The sequence below is a fragment of the Chironomus tepperi genome, unplaced genomic scaffold, assembly GCF_022539635.2.
Source record: "Chironomus tepperi strain 1889 unplaced genomic scaffold, CSIRO-AGI_Ctep_v1 contig_85, whole genome shotgun sequence".
In the NCBI taxonomy this organism is placed as follows: domain Eukaryota; kingdom Metazoa; phylum Arthropoda; class Insecta; order Diptera; family Chironomidae; genus Chironomus; species Chironomus tepperi.
Genome location: NW_027226207.1, coordinates 8,078,875 through 8,098,944, shown reverse-complemented (window position 1 = coordinate 8,098,944; position 20,070 = coordinate 8,078,875). Strand labels below are relative to the sequence as shown.

Genomic DNA, 20,070 nt, shown 5'->3' with positions numbered 1-20,070 from the left:
AGGGATTAATTTGAGCAAAATCGACACCGCAGCCATTGATCTGCTGTAACGTCACTTAAAACCCTTTAAAATCTCCGAATCCTTTCAAAATCCTTCATAATTCTCGAAAATCCTTCAAAATCACCTTTAAAAAATCATCCAAAAATACTCAAAATTCAGCACATCAGCAAGTGCCTCAAAAGTAGCAGAAAAAAAAATCATTTCCAGTTGAAAAACAGATGAAAAGTTTAACAAATTTTCACATTCACTCCACACTTATTTTTTTTTTGCTTCAGATGAAAAATTTTTTTTGCAAGCTTTACTGAATCTCAATGAATATTTTGTTGTTCCTCCTTGACCTTTACCTTTTTATGGGCTACTTGTTCTAAAATTGGAATTTGCTTTTTTTGTTCTTCTATTGAATGTGCAGAGTTGGATGGGAATTTCGGAAGAGATGCTGGGATTGATGTAGTTTTAGGGTGATTTATTGGATATCTCTGGATTGCTTTTGAGCAATTCTGCTTTAATTATGCTTCAGAATACGTTTTAGTGTCGTAAAAATTTTGTGGATCCTTCAACAAGATAACACACAATATTCAGACTAGGCTAGACATAGCGACAATACTTTAGATGCAAATAGACTTGAATTTGACTAGTTTTATGTCTAGTCAAATCGCATGATAACGGCAATAGTCGTCTCTAGAACAAAACTAACAATTTGCTCTCAAAAAAACCCCAACCAACCCACCTCTGCATCCCCTTACCCCCCCTCAGCAGAATATCATTTTATTTTAATAATTCCATATACCAAAAAACATTCCAAAACATTGCCAAGAGAGAATGGTTTTTGGATGCAGAAAAGGAAAATATTTCTATTCATGTAGCAAGCAGCACAGGAAGGTAAAATCAACATTCTTCCAGTTAACGTTCATTCACGTTCTTCTTGTTAGCAAAAGATGAAAATAAGTACACTTGAGTACGAGAGTTGGAAGGAACGTTAAGAAAAATATATGAAAATTAGCTTTGGAAGATGTAGTTGAGGATGTGGAGTTTGTGAGCGCATTTGTGGGAGGCTGTTGGAGGTTATTAGGCTGCTTCAAGGGTTTGGAGTCGCGATTTAGGTGCTTTATGGTAGATTATTCAATTTTGGCACTAAAATTAGTAATTTTTTTCGGAATTATGCTATAACTAAGGTTCTAAAGGGCATAGTACACTTTTCTGTAACTTATCCAGAGTGGGATTCGAACCGACGCCAGTTTAATTGCTTGTCAAGGGCTCTTACCTACTGAGCTACCTGGGGTTCCAGGAAATTATTGCACAATGCTCAATTAAACCAGTAATCCTTCGATTTAAAGTTCCTATCGTTTTACTGCACCAAGACACAATATCCAACAGATTTCCCTGCCCAAAACTGCTCAGTCAACGTCCAAAACTCCATTAATACAGCATTTCCTTCAATTTCCTACCCAACCCCACGAAAATAATCATCCAATCCACTGAAACAGTCGAAATTACATTATAAATTTATAACTTAAGATGTGCAAACACATCGGAAGTCAAACATTATTAAAACAGTTTCTATTGCATTTCTCCTATTCATCGAATCTCCATACAAAAAAAAAAGCTATTATGACGTCGGGTATTTCAAATATTTATTTAACATTTTCTATTGTACGGTGACTCTATGAGGTCCCATTGTTAACAATTTTTGTTCTGTTATAATAATAATGGGAAATAAAAGGCAAAACATAAGGCATGAATATGATTATCCTTTATTCTTTTTTTTGTATTCCCTTACGTTCCTGTACCTTTAGCCAAAATAATATAATAATCATATCTCATAAATAGTTCATAGTTAATATTAATAGAATAAATCATATGTATGAAGATGGAAGGGCTGAATGTACATCAAATGTTGTTATTCATATCTCTTAAGATAACTTGATGAATGGCTATAAAAAAGGTGCTTCATACCCATAACATAAAATGTGTTTTAACTCGACTCTTTTTACTGTTCTGAAAGTGACTTTGAAGAATGGCTTTATAGTGTTGAAGATACATAAAATGTGATAAACAATGATGTGGTTCTGTGGCTTGTAAAACATATTTTAGTGCATTATTAAGTTGTGCATTTTTTTTTTGAAGGGATTAAATTGAATTTGGAGAGATTTGAGATTGAATTGCTGTTTTAATAATGGATGAAAAGCATTAATTGAATATTTTAAATCAAATGGGATATTTTGGATCCAATCTTGGACTAGATTATTATTGTTTAAGTGGGTTTTGATGTTTATTAGAGAAGCGGAGCTGGCTTGCTTGGAGAAGAGTGAAATTAGTGGATATTTTGGTTAGTTATAAACTTACTATTTGTGGATCATGTCATGAATAGTTAAGTTTAAAACTAGACATATGGTGGGTCAGTCTTAGGTTCAATGGTCACTTAGACCATTGATTTGTATGAAAAATTTGGCAATACTTTCCAATTTGAAGAAATTAAAGCTAGTCAAATTGACAAGTGCTAGAAGAGGACTAATATTTTGTATGGAAAGTCAAATACAAAGGATGCATGCAAAGGTCAAATCGATCTGAAATACGGATATTATGTATGATAAGCCCGAATAGTTCAAGCAGAGCTACGCCGGCCTGAGGTCAGATTTTTGATTGATTAAACGATTTCTGGGATTCGGGAAACTGAATATTCGCATAAAATCTCGTCGGCTGTAAGCTCTGATTTCAGACAGAATTTAGTCATAAAATTGTATGACTAAAGTATATTCATCCAACTTTCAAATTGATGTGAATATGACTAAGGAGACATGTAGTGTATATGCTCAAAATTATGACTATTTCATGTAAAACTCATTCAGTTCTAGTTAAGACATTGAACAGCATAGTATAATCAAAACTAGCCAAACCATTAAATAGAACAGTCAAGTCAAAATTAGGACTTTTCCTGTATCTTCTTCAAAATATTAGTGCCTTACAACAGTTCCAAAATGGGTCAGACATATTCTAATATCCACGATGAATTTGGCTCACAACAAATTTATAAACCTGACGATAACGATCATTCATATTTCAAAATACTAGTCCTGGGTGCCAGTGACTCTGGTAAAACTACATTGTGTAAGCAGATGAAAATCTTATGGGAATCAGAATATTCAGTTGAGGAATGCTTACAATCCAAGTATATTATCATTTATAAGACAATTGAATGTTTAAAGACCATAATTCAAGCAATGAGTCAATTGAATATAGACTTTGCTGAATCGGAAAATAAGAATATATCCAAACAGTTGCTAGAATATACCAGTCAAGGCTATGACTATGAATTGACTTCTGAGCTTGTGGACCAAATAAAAAAATTATGGCTTGATGTTGGCGTTCAAGAATGTTTTAGAGAACATCCTAAAGAATTGGACGACTGTGCTGGATACTTCCTTAACAGCCTTGATCGAATTTCCCAATCTGCTTATGTCCCAACACAACAAGATGTTGTTATGTCTAGTACAAAGTCAACAGGAATCACAGAAGATAATTTTGACATTAAAGGACTAAAATTAAAGACATTTGATGTCGGTGGAGCTAGATCTGAACGTAGAAAGTGGATTAACTTCTTTGATAATACAGCCGTGATTATATTCTGTGTTGCATTATCAGAATATGATTTGGTGCTTAAAGAAAATGAAGAGATAAATCGAATGGAGGATTCATTATCATTATTTGATGCTATATGCAATTCTAAACGACTAGCTGACACACCAATTGTATTGTTATTTAACAAAATTGACATTTTTAAAGAAAAAATTCAAAAATCACCATTAACTTCCTGTTTCCCAGATTATACTGGATCTAATACATATGAAGAAGCCTCGACTTTTATCAGAACTAAGTTTGAAAGTCTTAATAAGCAAAAGGATCAGAAAATGATTTACACATACTTTACGTCCGCTGCTGATACAAGCAATGTGCAAGTTGTTCTTGATGCTGTGATTGATATGATTATTAAGAAGAAATTGAAGGAAGCTGGGCTTAATGATGAGGATCAGAAGGTTTCTAAATAGCAGAAATTGGATGATCGATCAAAAATTAGGTTCCAGGTTGACGTGACTCTGATTTGATGTTGGATTCGGTTCAAATAAGATTAGAGTTTCTCTGACTTGATGTCGGACTCGATTTAAAGCAGGTATCATGTTAGAGTCACATCAACCCGGTACCTGAACTTGGATCGATCAACCAACTTGTGTTATTCGGGCTTTAGTCACCCAAAATCTATCCATAAATGCCTTTTAAGTTTTATATTCTATATCCAAATAAGACCAAATGTAAAATAAACTCAAAAATATATTCTAATTAAAATGTTGAATTTCTAATCAACAAAAGTTAAAATAACATTTTCTATCTGTTCCTACATCTGCTGTTCTAGCTACCTTTTAATGTTCAAATTAATATTCTACCTTAGTGTTCTCTCTCTCGTCTATCTCAAATTTCTCTCATTCTTAATGTGTTGATTGTGAATTAACACAACATGAAATAACCACACACAAAGTGGGTGTCCATCGAGGCATCAAGGGAAATCTATTTCAAGTTAAAATGTTATACATATTTTTTTTATGGAAAAGAATATTAATGTACTTGGTTCTTAACTTCAAATGCTATAAATTAGAAAGTTTTTTTTTGGACTCACATTGTGCGAATGATAAATAGGAAGAAGTAGAACTAGAAATAAGAGAATTTTGATAATATTTTTTTTAGAGAATTTTTAATGCTTATTTTTTTCATACATATCGTGATATGGTTCAGTTAATTTAGTTTTTTATGGACTATGGTGAGGCTCTTTGTGATGATAATGCTAAAGTAATGAAATGTGTATTTTGAGGGATTGAGAATATAAATGAAATTGTGGTGGACTAAGAGTTTTTAGACGAATTTTCGTACATTTATGTACCCGAATAGCATATGACTTAGATATGTTGAAATGCAGCGTCTTTAGAATGGTGTGGCGCTGGACTTAAGCAAATTCTACTCTAGACTATGGTCACGTTGGCATGGAGGACAGCAGTTTTCGCTTTTATCACGCTGTGTGACTTTCAAAATAGATAGAGCCTTCGTAAATTGTAGAATTTCTCCAAAAAAAGATTGTAGTATGACACATTCAATTCTAGGAATAGAATATGCTGAGCCAAGGAATTGATCCCTTTATTACAATGTCCTATATACCGAAATTGATCCCGAAAATAGAATATACTGAACCTACGAATTGATTCCGTTATTAGAACTTACTCTACTAGAGATTGATCCCGAAATTAGAATGGCTTGAACCCCAGAATTGATCCCATTATTAAAATGTCCTACAAACAGAAATTGAACCTGAAATTAGAATTTCCTGAGCCCCGGGCTTGATCTCGGGACTATATTAGGCTCAATCCATGGATTGATAACCCTAGTTGATACTCAAGATGCTACTAAAGATCCATGTGACCATGCAAAGCATTTTCAGGGCTAATTTACCAAAAATATCTCAAAATCACTTACATGAATCAATCTAAGCTTCAATAATCACAACAATATTACTTCCTCAATCCAAACAATTCCAAAATGTCACCACAAACAATAATTAAAATTGACAAATAATTCACAAAACTTTAAACCTCAATTTGAATTTAATTTACATTATTTCCATGTCATTCACAAGTTAACACAATAGAACTTCTATGTAACAACACACCACTTAATAAAATCTGTCAAATGTTCTTAAAAACTACTGTTGAGATATTCCACTGAGACATATCATCTACTTAATCAAGAGTAAACTGACAGCATTAGTCAAAATTTATTTTTTAAAATCATTTTAAAATGAAATAATTCATTTGATGAGTTGAAGATCTGACACATAAATGAACTCACATGTTTACATGAATCATAATTAAAATATCATTAAGTATCACATTACACATGAATACTCGGAATTTCGCGGTTTTTTGTTTCATTAATGAATGAATCTGTGACTAGAATTGGATGATGAAATAGTGCTTAATGTGCATTAAATGCTATAAATAGTTAAATATTTTAATTTTATCTTTATTTTCATAATTTCAAAAGGCTAACATTTCAATCACAGCTCGAAGTCAACTCGGACTTTGGGTTAAAAAGTCAACTCAAGTCGTATTGACTGCATACAAAATTCGAATCGACTTTGAGCTCTGTCTTAAAATTCTATGTATTTTTAGAATAATTGCGCTTCATAAGTTTCAATTTTAACTCTTCTTGAAACTTTGCTTGTTGCTCAACATTTTTGTTATTTTCATTCAAATGTTTCAAATCGGCAATATTTGATGACGAATTCAGCACAATCGAGTTGGTATCATTTGCTTGACTCATTTGCTGAGAATCAGACTTTGATGAATCAGAAATTGAAATAACATTTTGCTTGACATAATGATTCTTATTCTGTCCAAATATGGGCTTTGGTGCATCTGCTGATGGTGATAAAATTGGTTCTAAATAATTAGAATTCTCACCTTTGTCGGTTCTTGGATTGGCTCGCATATATTTGTCATTCAGAACAATGTAATGCTGTAAAATAATAATAAAAATCCTAACATTAAGCTTAATAATTCCAAATTGTAAAATAGTCTTACATTCTTCACACTCTCACCCATGAGGGAACTAAATCTACGTTCAAGATCCTTAAATAATGGTCTCGATTCAGGCACAACATTCCAACAATTAATCATGATTTCATGTATATCTTCAGTAGCGAATTCAGGCTTTTCCATTCTGTAACCTTCTCGAATCTTGTAAAAGAGTTTCTCATTAGCTTCCATTCCTGGATAGGGAACATTACCAAGTGAAAAGAATTCCCACAGCATGATACCTAAAATATAAGGAATTGGTATATAAATAGGTTTCAGCATGGATAATTTATACACACCATAACTCCAAACATCGCTGTAAACTGAAAATATGCTATCTGATATAGCTTCTAAGCTCAACCACTTAAATGGAAGCATATTCTCTCCTTTTCTCTTATAAATGTCATTTTTGTATATTGATTTGCTAAGTCCAAAGTCACAGCTGTAATAATAATGAAAGTTACTATTTTAGAAGCATTGAAATCATGCCTAAAAAGCTTACATCTTCACGATATTATTGTCACACAATAAAATATTCCTTGCAGCTAGATCTCCATGAATGATTCTCATTTTTGACAAATAATCCATTCCACGTGCTACTTGAAATGCCCAACAAACAAGATCGGATGTACATAAAGAAGACCTTTCTTCAGTGTCATTGTTGGATGTTGCATGTTCATTAGATTTTGGGTTAGTTTTGTCATCGACAATTATCATGTTTATGTGTTTCGGGCTGTAAAATATATAAATAAAATTAAATTGAAATCTATGTAATATTAATTATAGCCGAACCTGTCAACACATTGACTCGAACTTCCTTCAGATGAATCATCTTTTTTAAAAACTGGAGCAATTCTCCCGTTTCTGATTTGATCAATGAAATTTGATCGATTTTTAACAAGATAATTTTGTAAATTTCCATACTTGCAGTATTCAACTATAACCATTAGTTCCCGTTTTGCGATATCCTTTGTCACAGCACCCAATAAGTTTACAATATTAAGATGTTGACCCAAATGAATCAGAATCTTTAGTTCTGATACTAATGCCTTAATTACTTCATTTCCAGCTTGTTTCTTGACCATTTTAACGGCAACAACAGTTTCAGGTTCATAGACAACAATTCCTGTTGCAATTGCTTCGATAACAATACCAAATGCACCAGCTCCTAATTGCTTTTTCAGTTCTAATTTATTTTTTGGAAATTCAAAGTTCTTATCGTAAGGTAAAAGGTCTGCTTGCTCATGTAAATTGATGTCAGGATTAATACATTCCGTATTTCCTTCCTCGAAATTTTCTAATCCAGCAGCTTTTAATTCAGCAATCAATTTTTTGTTTCGATAGTTATAAAACCATGCATACAACAGAAAAAGTAATGCGAAAATTAAAGCAATAGAAAGAGTTATTAAAACAGTTTGATTTGAGTGATCAGATGTAATATGAATTTTGAATGGTTTCGATGCCTTTCCTAATCGATTCTCTGCAATGCACACATATTCGCCGTCATCTTCCTGCATCAATGCCATAAACTCTAATGTCATAATCATATTATTGAGTATTACTCTTGTTGCATTTCTATCAAAATTGATCAATTTTCCATTCTTTTTCCTGATTTAGGAGAAAATTTAGAAGATTTTATTAAGTTTAATTTAGGAAATTTAATAGAAGTTACCAAACAATTCTTGGGGCTGGAATTCCATCAGCAATGCAGTCCAATTTTAAGTTTTCGCCAATCTTTTTGGAAATTTTATTTTGACTAAAACTTGAAATTATTGAAGGATATTGGGCATCGTATATTTTAAGATGTTTTGTAATTTCATGAAATTCATGATTATGATCAAACACTCCACAATTGTATTCTCCTTCATTTTCTTTTTGGATTCCTTTAAAATGTAAAATTGAACCATAAGAATATTTTGTATTGTTTTTGATGATGTAAATATTATTTTTATCCTTTATATATTTATCATTTTTATGCCATTGAATTGTATTAGTGTAATTACGTGGTAGTGCTCTACATACTAGCTTAATTTCGTCACCAATTGCTATCTTTTCATGCTCATCTATACCAAATAAATTGAAAATTCCTGACATATCATTTATGACCAATCCTGCAGTGTCACTAGAAGAATTAATAATGTTTTGACCTTTGCATTCCATTTCTCCTGATTCCGATGCAATAATTGTTATATTTGATGATTGCGTATATTTATTCGTGCTGATGAATGAAGTTTGTGCATTGATCGTCATAAAATCATCACATTCATCAACATCATAATCTTCAATATCATCATTTTTTTCATAATTACAAGCTTTAAAAGACCATTGAATATCAGCAGGTGGATAGGCTATACATGTGCATAAAAAAGTAATTTCTTTTCCTGGTACAGTTTCTACATCCTTCACAGTACATTTTGGTCCAGCTTAAGAAAAATTATTAAAATTTTATAAGTCAATGTTATATGCATAGAAGGTATACTGATAAAAATTTAATTAATAAAAGAATATACTTTGGTCTAAAGTATGGGTTCCGTTTTCGGAAACCCTGTTCCCGATTGCCGGGCAATCTTACTCAAAACATATTCGTATATGTATCATTATTACATACCATTTATTATTAATTCGATATTTCTCTTAATTATACCTCCTTCATTTGACATCACAAAAGTGTAATTTCCAATATCGTAAACTACAGGGGACGTAATGTAGAATTTAATTTCATCTTCGTTTATATTTAACGAATGTTTGTTAGGTTTCTTAAATTTATCGCCTTTACCAATTAATACTTCATCCTTAACAACTTCTAATGTGAAATCAGGGCATGCGATAAATGTAAATTTAAATACAATTGGCGTGTATTCGTATTCTTTGAGATTAACATCAATTTTAGAAACTGATGAATCAAATTGAATGATAGGATTGTCAGTAAATTTGATAGTTTTAATAGCAGTTACGCTAATGTTATAAATGTCTTCAGCTATACAAGTGTAATTTCCTTCGTCATATGTTTTTAAAGCATTGTGAATATACAAGATTGTATAGAAACCATTGTCATATTCCTTCAAAGGCCCAACTGTCATCCTTTCATTTGATTTTGCTTCTTCTCCATTTGGTAAAAGAAACTTTGAAGAAATCATATTTATAGAATTTGTTTCAACATTACATGATAATTTAAGTGATTTTCCATTCATTGCACAGTTTTCAGGAACGTCTATTATTTCCAAATCTAAATAGTCAGATAATTCTATTCAAAATTAAGAAATTTTTTAGTTTAGTTTTGATTAAGTTTTTATTTATTAAACAATTACCTCCCTTTTGAACTTCTACAAAAACATTTCGAAAATTGGTAATGTTGTCAACTAATCGACAAGTGAAATTTCCTCCGGCTTCTAGGTTATTTAAGAAAATAGTAAATCCAAATTTAGGATCAAAATCCTTTGAAAATATTATCTAAATTAAAAAAAATATATATAACTTCAATTAGAATATGATTGATTAATGACTACACACATAAAAGAACGTCATTTGATGAAATATCAATTACCTCTTTAGTATCTTCTCTGAGTAACTCTACTTCATAATTAGGCGATGTTGGTTTACACGGAATAACTATTTCCATGTATTGATATGCCACATATTTGCTATCCATTGGATAAAGCTTGTTTTCAGGATCTTTAAATAAATATTTTTGATGAAACAATAGAAAACATGATAATGAGCAAGCTACACTACCGTTAACGAACAAGTAGACTTTAGTAAAATTTCCTAACGGCTCCAAGTAGTCATCATCTGGCCATTCAGAAGTTTGAATGCAATAAATAAATCCTACACATGATACGTTTACAGATTTTATTTCTAAATGACTTTTATAACCGTTCTGATCGTCACCTGAATCTGTATTAATTGAATTACATGAATAGATCTGTAATTTTTTAATAAAGTTAAGTTCTAGTAAGTGTAATGTTGAATTGTTGATACCTCAAATTCCCAAGTAATAGGAAACTGACTTGTGCAATTTATGGATACATAATTTCCTACGTCAATAACAAGCTGATCGGGATTTCCCTCAATAAATACATCAGAATCTTTAAAATGTTCAATTAATGTTTGATTTTAATTTTTGTCAATACATTGAAAAATAAAGTTGTAATAAAATGTATTTCCATAACTACCTGCTTTTACCAATATGATGTTGAAAACTAAGACATAAAAAATGTATCTCTGCAGTAAATAATTGAATTTAAATTTTTCCATTTTATTAATGCACGCATTAAATTTCACTGACAATTTTTCACTGCGAAATTAGACAACTGCTTGCTAATGAGAACAAAAAGTAATTAAGTATGATTTTAATAATTTTAAACATACAAAAAAAAAATACTTTTATGACTCTATTTCAAAAATTGCGGAATTATCTTGTTTAATTGAAATTTTGAATCAGTCATTCACAGATTATTAATTTATTTTAGGGACCGTTCACTTAAAACAAGTTTTTTAGAACATAATCATCAAATTACAATTAAAATTTAATTTTTTACTGTTGAATCAACAATTTATCTTTAGTTTTGGAGCATTACTCACTTTTTTTTTCAAAAATCTTCTCATAATTGTGACTAATTTATGTGTTAATCTTTTCAAGTTCAGTAAATTGCTCTCATATTTACACATTTAAATATGTTTAAATACTGCCAATTTTATATGTCATAAAGCCTTAAATGTTATATGGAATCGAGTGGACTTTGTCTTTTTTCGAATCATATGCTGTGGAAACGTGGCTCACAACCACCTATTATAGGCTGCAGACAATTATGTCATGAAATGAGTCCTTCTGATCCCACTGTAAACTGTAGGTATACTGAGTGCAGTGGTCTGGCTCGAAATGCCTCAGAGTGGCTCTGAATCTCAATGATCTGAATAGCAAACTTCAAAACTTTAAAATTAAAGAATTGAATTGAAGAATTAAAGAGAAATTAGGGTTACCATTCTGTCTGGATATGATGTATTCCCCTGGATATGTCCATAGCTACGTCACTATATCGACGACAAATCAACAAAATAAGATGAAGCTGAAATATAGTCGATATTGGAGATTTTTGAATTTTTAAGGGATTTTGACCCAAAATTCGCCTCCTGACTAAGACCTTGACGATGAATGAATCTGGGACTAGAATTGGATGATGGAATAGAGCTTAATGTGCTATAAATAGTTAAACATTTTAGTTTTATCTTTATTTTCATCATTTTAAAAGGCTAACATTTCAATAACAACTCGAAGTCAACTCGGACTTTGGATTAAAAAGTCAACTCAAGTCGTATTGACTACATACAAAATTCGAGTCGACTTCGAGCTCTGTCTTAAAATTCTATGTATTTTAAGTATAATTTCGCTTCAAAAGTTTCAATTTTAACTCTTCTTGAAACCTTGCTTGTTGCTCAACATTTTTGTTATTTTCATTCAAATTCCCAATCGAGTTGGTATCATTTGCTTGACTCATTTGCTGAGAATCTGTCTTTGATGAATCAGAAATTGAAATAACATTTTGCTTGACATAATGATTCTTATTCTGTCCAAATATGGGCTTTGGTGCATCTGCTGATGGTGATAAAATTGGTTCTAAATAATTAGAATTCTCACCTTTGTCGGTTCTTGGATTGGCTCGCATATATTTGTCATTCAGAACAATGTAATGCTGTAAAATAATAATAAAAATCCTAACATTAAGCTTAATAATTCCAAATTGTAAAATAGTCTTACATTCTTCACACTCTCACCCATTAGGGAACTAAATCTACGTTCAAGATCCTTAAATAATGGTCTCGATTCAGGCACAACATTCCAACAATTAATCATGATTTCATGTATATCTTCAGTAGCGAATTCAGGCTTTTCCATTCTGTAACCTTCTCGAATCTTGTAAAAGAGTTTCTCATTAGCTTCCATTCCTGGATAGGGAACATTACCAAGTGAAAAGAATTCCCACAGCATGATACCTAAAATATAAGGAATTGGTATATAAATAGGTTTCAGCATGGATAATTTATACACACCATAACTCCAAACATCGCTGTAAACTGAAAATATGCTATCTGATATAGCTTCTAAGCTCAACCACTTAAATGGAAGCATATTCTCTCCTTTTCTCTTATAAATGTCATTTTTGTATATTGATTTGCTAAGTCCAAAGTCACAGCTGTAATAATAATGAAAGTTACTATTTTAGAAGCATTGAAATCATGCCTAAAAAGCTTACATCTTCACGATATTATTGTCACACAATAAAATATTCCTTGCAGCTAGATCTCCATGAATGATTCTCATTTTTGACAAATAATCCATTCCACGTGCTACTTGAAATGCCCAACAAACAAGATCGGATGTACATAAAGAAGACCTTTCTTCAGTGTCATTGTTGGATGTTGCATGTTCATTAGATTTTGGGTTAGTTTTGTCATCGACAATTATCATGTTTATGTGTTTCGGGCTGTAAAATATATAAATAAAATTAAATTGAAATCTATGTAATATTAATTATAGCCGAACCTGTCAACACATTGACTCGAACTTCCTTCAGATGAATCATCTTTTTTAAAAACTGGAGCAATTCTCCCGTTTCTGATTTGATCAATGAAATTTGATCGATTTTTAACAAGATAATTTTGTAAATTTCCATACTTGCAGTATTCAACTATAACCATTAGTTCCCGTTTTGCGATATCCTTTGTCACAGCACCCAATAAGTTTACAATATTAAGATGTTGACCCAAATGAATCAGAATCTTTAGTTCTGATACTAATGCCTTAATTACTTCATTTCCAGCTTGTTTCTTGACCATTTTAACGGCAACAACAGTTTCAGGTTCATAGACAACAATTCCTGTTGCAATTGCTTCGATAACAATACCAAATGCACCAGCTCCTAATTGCTTTTTCAGTTCTAATTTATTTTTTGGAAATTCAAAGTTCTTATCGTAAGGTAAAAGGTCTGCTTGCTCATGTAAATTGATGTCAGGATTAATACATTCCGTATTTCCTTCCTCGAAATTTTCTAATCCAGCAGCTTTTAATTCAGCAATCAATTTTTTGTTTCGATAGTTATAAAACCATGCATACAACAGAAAAAGTAATGCGAAAATTAAAGCAATAGAAAGAGTTATTAAAACAGTTTGATTTGAGTGATCAGATGTAACATGAATTTTGAATGATTTCGATGCCTTTCCTAATCGATTCTCTGCAATGCACACATATTCGCCGTCATCTTCCTGCATCAATGCCATAAACTCTAATGTCATAATCATATTATTGAGTATTACTCTTGTTGCATTTCTATCAAAATTGATCAATTTTCCATTCTTTTTCCTGATTTAGGAGAAAATTTAGAAGATTTTATTAAGTTTAATTTAGGAAATTTAATAGAAGTTACCAAACAATTCTTGGAGCTGGAATTCCATCAGCCATGCAGTCCAATTTTAAGTTTTCGCCAATTTTTTTGGAAATTTCATTTTGACTAAAATTTGAAATTATTGAAGGATATTGGACATCGTATAGTTTAAGATGTTTTGTAATGACATGAAATTTTTCATAATTATCATACACTCCGCAAGTGTATTCTCCTTCATCTTCTTTTTTGATTCCATTGAAATATAAAATTTTTCCATAAGAAAATTGTGTGTTATTTTTGATGATAGAAATATTATTTTTATCCTTTATTGGTCGTCCATCTTTCAGCCATTGAATTGAATCAATGTAATAACCTCTTAATGCTCTACATACTAGCTTAATTTCGTCACCAATTGCTATCTTTTCATGATCATCTATACCAAATAAATTGAAAATTCCTGACATATCAGTTATGACCAATCCTGCGAAAGCACTAGCAGAATTAATAATGTTTTGACCTTTACATTTCATTCTTCCTGATTTCGATGCAATAAATGTTATATTTGAAGATTGTGTATATTTATTCTTGCTGATTAATGATGTTTGTGCCTTGATCATCATAAAATCATCACATTTACCAACTTCATATTCACAAGCTTTATAAAACCATTGAATATCAGCAAGAGGATAAGCTATACATGTGCATAAAAAAGAAATTTCTTTTCCTAGTTCAGTTTGTACATTATCATCTATAGTACATGTTGGTCTAGCTAAAGAAAAATTATTAAGATTTTATATGTCAATATTATATGCATAGAAAGCAGTGGTTGGCAACTTATGTTACGAGACACACTAGTGTGCTTTTGCGACCAAGGTGTGACGCGAAAAATAAAAGGTTGCTTATTGATTATTTTTGTTACTTTTATTAACTAATCTTCACTAAATTTAGTGTTAGTTTATGTAGTTAAGTGTATTTGATAATTTTATGGCCAAAAAACGATAATTATAGGAACTTATCATAATTAATTTTTTTATTTTATTTTTTTAACATTACGAAAAAATGATAGAGACTAGGTAGTAAACATTCATTACTTCCTAGATGAAAAATTTGGCTACAAAAGTTTGTAGGTTAAAATATGGTTGATTCCTTGAAAACTCATAATAGGTTCACTTATCCTATATTATCACAAATGGATCTGAATATTTCCTGATGTAAATTGATCATTGCAAAATAATATATCAATAAAAATATTTCGTAACAATATAAAATTAAATGAAAAATTAATTATGTTAAATTCCAATAATTATCGTTTTTTGGCCATAAAATTATCAAATACACCTACCCTTTTGGTCTCAAGTATGGGTTCCGTTTTTGGAAACCCCATTCCTTATGTCGGAAAATCTTACTCAAAACATATTCGTATATGTATCATTATTACATACCATTTATTATTAATTCGATATTTCTCTTAATTTCACCTCCTTCATTTGACATCACAAAAGTGTAATTTCCAATATCGTAAACTATAGGTGACCTAATGTAGAATTTAATTTTATCTTCGTATATACCTAACAAATGTTTACCAAGTATCTCATAATCATCGTCTTTAACAATTAATACTTCATCCTTAAAAACTTCTAATGTGAAATCAGGGCATGCGATGTATGTAAATTCAAATACAATTTTCGAGTTTTTGTATTCTTCGAGTTCAACATCAATTTTTGAAACTAATGAATCAAACTGAATGATAGGATTGTCAGCAAATTTGAAAGTTTTAATAGCAGTCACGCTAATGTTATAAATGTCGCCAGCTATACAAGTGTAATTTCCTTCGTCATATTTTTTTGAAGTATTGTGAATATACAAGATTGTATAGAAACCATTTTCATATTCCTTCAAAGACCGTACTATCATCCTATCATTTGATTTTGCTTCTTCTCCATTTGGTAAAAGAAACTTTGAAGAAATCATATTTATAGAATTTGTTTCAACATTACATGATAATTTAAGTGATTTTCCATTAATTGCACAGTTTTTAGGAAGGTCTATTATTTTCAAATCTAAATAGTCAGACAATTCTATTCAAAGTTAAGAAAATTTAGTTTAGTTTTGATTTAGTTTTTATTTATTAAACAATTACCTCCCTTTTGAACTTCTACAAAAACATTTCGAAAATTGGTAATGTTGTCAACTAATCGACAAGTGAAATTTCCTCCGGCTTCTAGGTTATTTAAGAAAATAGTAAATCCAAATTTAGGATCAAAATCCTTTGAAAATATTATCTAAATTAAAAAAATATATATAACTTCAATTAGAATATGATTGCTGATGACACATAAAAGAACATAATCTATTCAGATCATTAAGATCCAGAGCTGAACTCAGTAGACCTACAGTCTATACTGGGATCAGGACCACTCATTTGATGAAATATCAACTACCTCTTTATTATCTTCTCTGAGTAACTCTACTTCATAATCAGGCAATGTTGGTTTACACGGAATAATTAATTCTGTATATTGTTGTGCCACATATTTGCTATCCATTGGATAAAGCTTGTTTTCAGGATCTTTAAATAAATATTTTTGATGAAACAATAGAAAACATGATAATGAGCAAGCTACACTACCGTTAACAAACAAGTAGACTTTAGGAGAATTTTCAAACAACAAATATTCATCATCATTGGATTCTATTAAATCCCATTCAGAAGTTTTAATGCAATAAATAAATCCTACACATGATACGTTTACAGATTTTATTTCTAAATGTTTCTTATAACCGTTCTGATCGTCACCTGAATCTGTATAATTTGCATCTATATAATGAAAGATCTGTAATTTTTAAATAAAGTTAAGTTCTAGCAAGTGTAATGTTGAATTGTTGATACCTCAGATTCCAAAATAATAGGAAACTGACTTGTGCAATTTATGGATACATAATTTCCTACGTCAATAACAAGCTGATCGGGATTTCCCTCAATAAATACATCAGAATCTTTAAAATGTTCAATTAATGTTTGATTTTAATTTTTGCCAATACATTGAACAATATAGTTGTAATTAAATGTATCTCCATAACTACCTGCTTTTACCAATATGATGTTGAAAACTAAGACATAAAAAATGTATCTCTGCAGTAAATAATTGAATTTAAACTTTTCCATTTTATTAATGCACACATTAAATTTCACTGACAATTTTTCACTGACAAAATTAGACAACTGCTTGCTAATGAGAACAAAAAGTAATTAAGTATGATTTTAATAATTTTAAACATACAAAAAAAAAATACTCTATTTCAAAAATTGCGGAATTATCTTGTTTAATTGAAATTTTGAATCAGTCATTCACAGATTAATAATTTATTTTAGGGACCGTTCACTTAAAACAAGTTTTTTAGAACATAATCATCAAATTACAATTAAAATTTAATTTTTTACTGTTGAATCAACAATTTATCTTTAGTTTTGGAGCATTACTCACTTATTTTTTCAAAAATCTTCTCATAATTGTGACTAGTTTATGTGTTAATCTTTTCAAGTTCAGTAGATTGCTCTCATATTTACACATTTAAATATGTTTAAATACTGCCAATTTTATATGTCATAAAACCTTAAATTTTATATGGAATCGAGTGGACTTTGTCTTTTTTCGAATCATATGCTGTGGAAACGTGGCTCACAACCACCTTTTATAGGCTGCAGACAATTATGTCATGAAATGAGTCCTTCTGATCCCACTGTAAACTGTAGGTATACTGAGTGCAGTGGTCTGGCGTACCCTCACAGGTTAAACAATCATTTGGCTCGAAATGCCTCAGAGTAGCTCTGAATCTCAATGATTTTTATCAATCTGTAGCAAATTTAAAGTTTATTCTTAAAAAAATGTCAATAAATCGTTCAAATTTGTAAATTTCATAATCAATTCTTAAATGTTCACATTTAAAGCGATATCATATGAGAAAAATCAATAATAACAGCTGTGTAAATACATACTTTATAGTTCGCAACATAATAATTCTGCATTGAATAAATGAATGCAGCAATTCTGTATTACATAATTCATTTCGTCGGCTACAACATATTTTTTTTTTAATCCCAACCACTGTCATTAACTTGAACAGTTTACAGTAAAGCGGTAAAGAATTAAGACAGATGGGCAAAATAGCAACAAAACCGCAACTTTTATATCAAAAATTTATTGCAAGATGCATAAAAAAAATGGCAGAATTAATTCCTTCACCTCTCACTTTATTTCCACTCCAATTTCTTTTCTCATTTCTCATTGTTTTGCACTAGAATTTATAGAAAATTACTGCTGATATTAGAAATATTTAAATTGTGACGATGGCAGTAAAAACAGCAAAAAAAACTAGCTTTTGAATAAAAAAGAAATGCTTTTTTTTTTGTGAATATGTTAAACTATAGAATTGCTGCATGCTCAAACGAACAACAATGAAATTATAAAGTAAAATTGTTTCTATTTTTTTTTTATTACTGTTTCTATTATTTTCATGGCATGTAGCATATCTGCACATAGAATAAAGATGAATGAGAAACGTTATTTGACTAGAGCTCGACGTGTAATTTTGTTTGTAAAGTTGGGTTGTACTTTTTTTTGGTTTTGATGGATTATGAATGACTAATTTGAGTGGTATAACATTGTTGGTTAAAGCTTTTCGTATTGGATGCAAAAGTTAGTAAGAGTCAGTAGGAGGATTTGGGGATTTTAGTCTCTAGTATGAATTCTAGTGGACTATTCTATACAAAATTTGAATAAACTTCGAGTTCTGCGAAAAATTGAAGCATATTGAAGAATTAAAGGGGGAGTAGGGCTTCAATTCTGCATGGATATGACGTATATCACCAGGATATGTCACTAACTATGTTTCTTTTTGATGGCAAATCCTCAAAATAAGGTATGACCAAAGCACACTCTATGTTGGGTGTTTTCGCGTTTTTTAGGGAGTTTTGACCCGAAGATCGCCTCCTGAGGAAGACCTAGACGTGGTGTCATGCTCATTATAACTGCAATCTTTTAAATTAGCATCAAATATATTCAATTTTTGTGAGAGTATTTCAAAAAATTGAAAAAAAAAAATCAGAGTGTTACTTAAATAATCATTAAATCTGTGGTTCGAATCCTCTTTAAAATCTTATATTTTTCGAATCGATTTATAACTTTTTCCTTCAGTAATAATTTTGTATTCTTTATTTTTATATCATCTCCCCATCAATTGCCCTACATCACTCACAAACCTCCCCACAATTCACCACACCCGTAATCAATTTACTTTTTTCTTATTCATAAACATCCAACATCTCTTCTATTCATTCCGCCAATAAATTAAAGATTGGCACAAAAAAAAAATAACCCAGAATTGCTAGGCATTTAAAACAATGTTACCGATTAAAGTCGGCACAAATAGTCGGCAAACAAATAAAGAAAGAAAGCAAATGAATGTTTTTAATGCGAGTGAAAAAATTGCGAGAATTTTTTTCGTATATCCAACATGAAATAAAAATGAAAAAAACATACGAACTGCATATAAATGTAAAACTTCACAGTTCGTTGCCACTTGTGAACTCAAAATTGAATGAAAAAAAGAGAAAAATGTTTCTTTTCACCAGCATATGATTAAAGTGCTATTATTAATCCATATGGAAATGTATGTAAGGTATTGAAAACAACAGAAAACATGAGTTATGGTCGGTGAATGTAGTCTATGACGTTACCAGGGGCGTCACTCAATATTTTCAAAATTTAAATTGAATAATTCACATGAAAATATGCTAGAGAGCTGCCACGTGGCACTCGATTTATGAAATAGTTTTTTCTAACACCTGTCTATATTATGTCTCAAATGCGACCAACTGGAATAGCTGATATAAAACCTTGGGGTTGGTCGCACATTTTTCTCAATTTTAGACCACTGGTGTACAAAATGCCAAAACGTTATCATCAAATAAAAAGCCGAGCTAGCTCAGTCGGTAGAGCATGAGGCTCTTAACCTCAGGGTCGTGGGTTCGAGCCCCACGTTCGGCGATTTCTTTTTGATACTTTTTTTCATTTTCA

The 20,070-nt window shown here is 30.8% G+C and overlaps 3 protein-coding genes, 1 non-coding gene and 1 pseudogene across 5 annotated transcripts in view; 3 read left to right on the top strand and 2 right to left on the bottom strand.

Moving 5' to 3' along the window:
• The window catches only part of Fas1 (fasciclin 1), a 176,687-nt gene that overhangs the window by 57,358 nt on the left and 99,259 nt on the right, over window positions 1-20,070 (top strand). The window lies entirely within an intron of this gene.
• Window positions 2,947-4,214, top strand: LOC139086465 (guanine nucleotide-binding protein G(i) subunit alpha-1 pseudogene; annotated as a pseudogene).
• Window positions 6,196-10,263, bottom strand: LOC139086407 (vascular endothelial growth factor receptor 1-like). The gene is made up of 9 exons (XM_070634856.1): window positions 10,159-10,263; window positions 9,923-10,064; window positions 9,223-9,858; window positions 8,287-9,037; window positions 7,407-8,222; window positions 7,117-7,347; window positions 6,914-7,056; window positions 6,621-6,856; window positions 6,196-6,555 (listed from the first exon to the last, which is right to left on the bottom strand). Exons 1-9 carry the CDS (start codon window positions 10,261-10,263, stop codon window positions 6,196-6,198), a joined length of 3,420 nt encoding a protein of 1,139 aa, XP_070490957.1.
• On the bottom strand, window positions 11,987-18,280 carry LOC139086406 (vascular endothelial growth factor receptor 1-like). Its single transcript, XM_070634855.1, has 13 exons — window positions 18,245-18,280; window positions 16,623-16,827; window positions 16,435-16,562; window positions 16,134-16,275; window positions 15,902-16,071; window positions 15,436-15,733; window positions 14,207-14,762; window positions 14,036-14,119; window positions 13,156-13,971; window positions 12,866-13,096; window positions 12,663-12,805; window positions 12,370-12,605; window positions 11,987-12,304 (listed from the first exon to the last, which is right to left on the bottom strand). Exons 1-13 carry the CDS (start codon window positions 18,278-18,280, stop codon window positions 11,987-11,989), a joined length of 3,363 nt encoding a protein of 1,120 aa, XP_070490956.1.
• TRNAK-CUU (transfer RNA lysine (anticodon CUU)) lies at window positions 19,968-20,040 on the top strand. Its single transcript has one exon. It is a non-coding gene; the product is annotated as a tRNA-Lys (tRNA).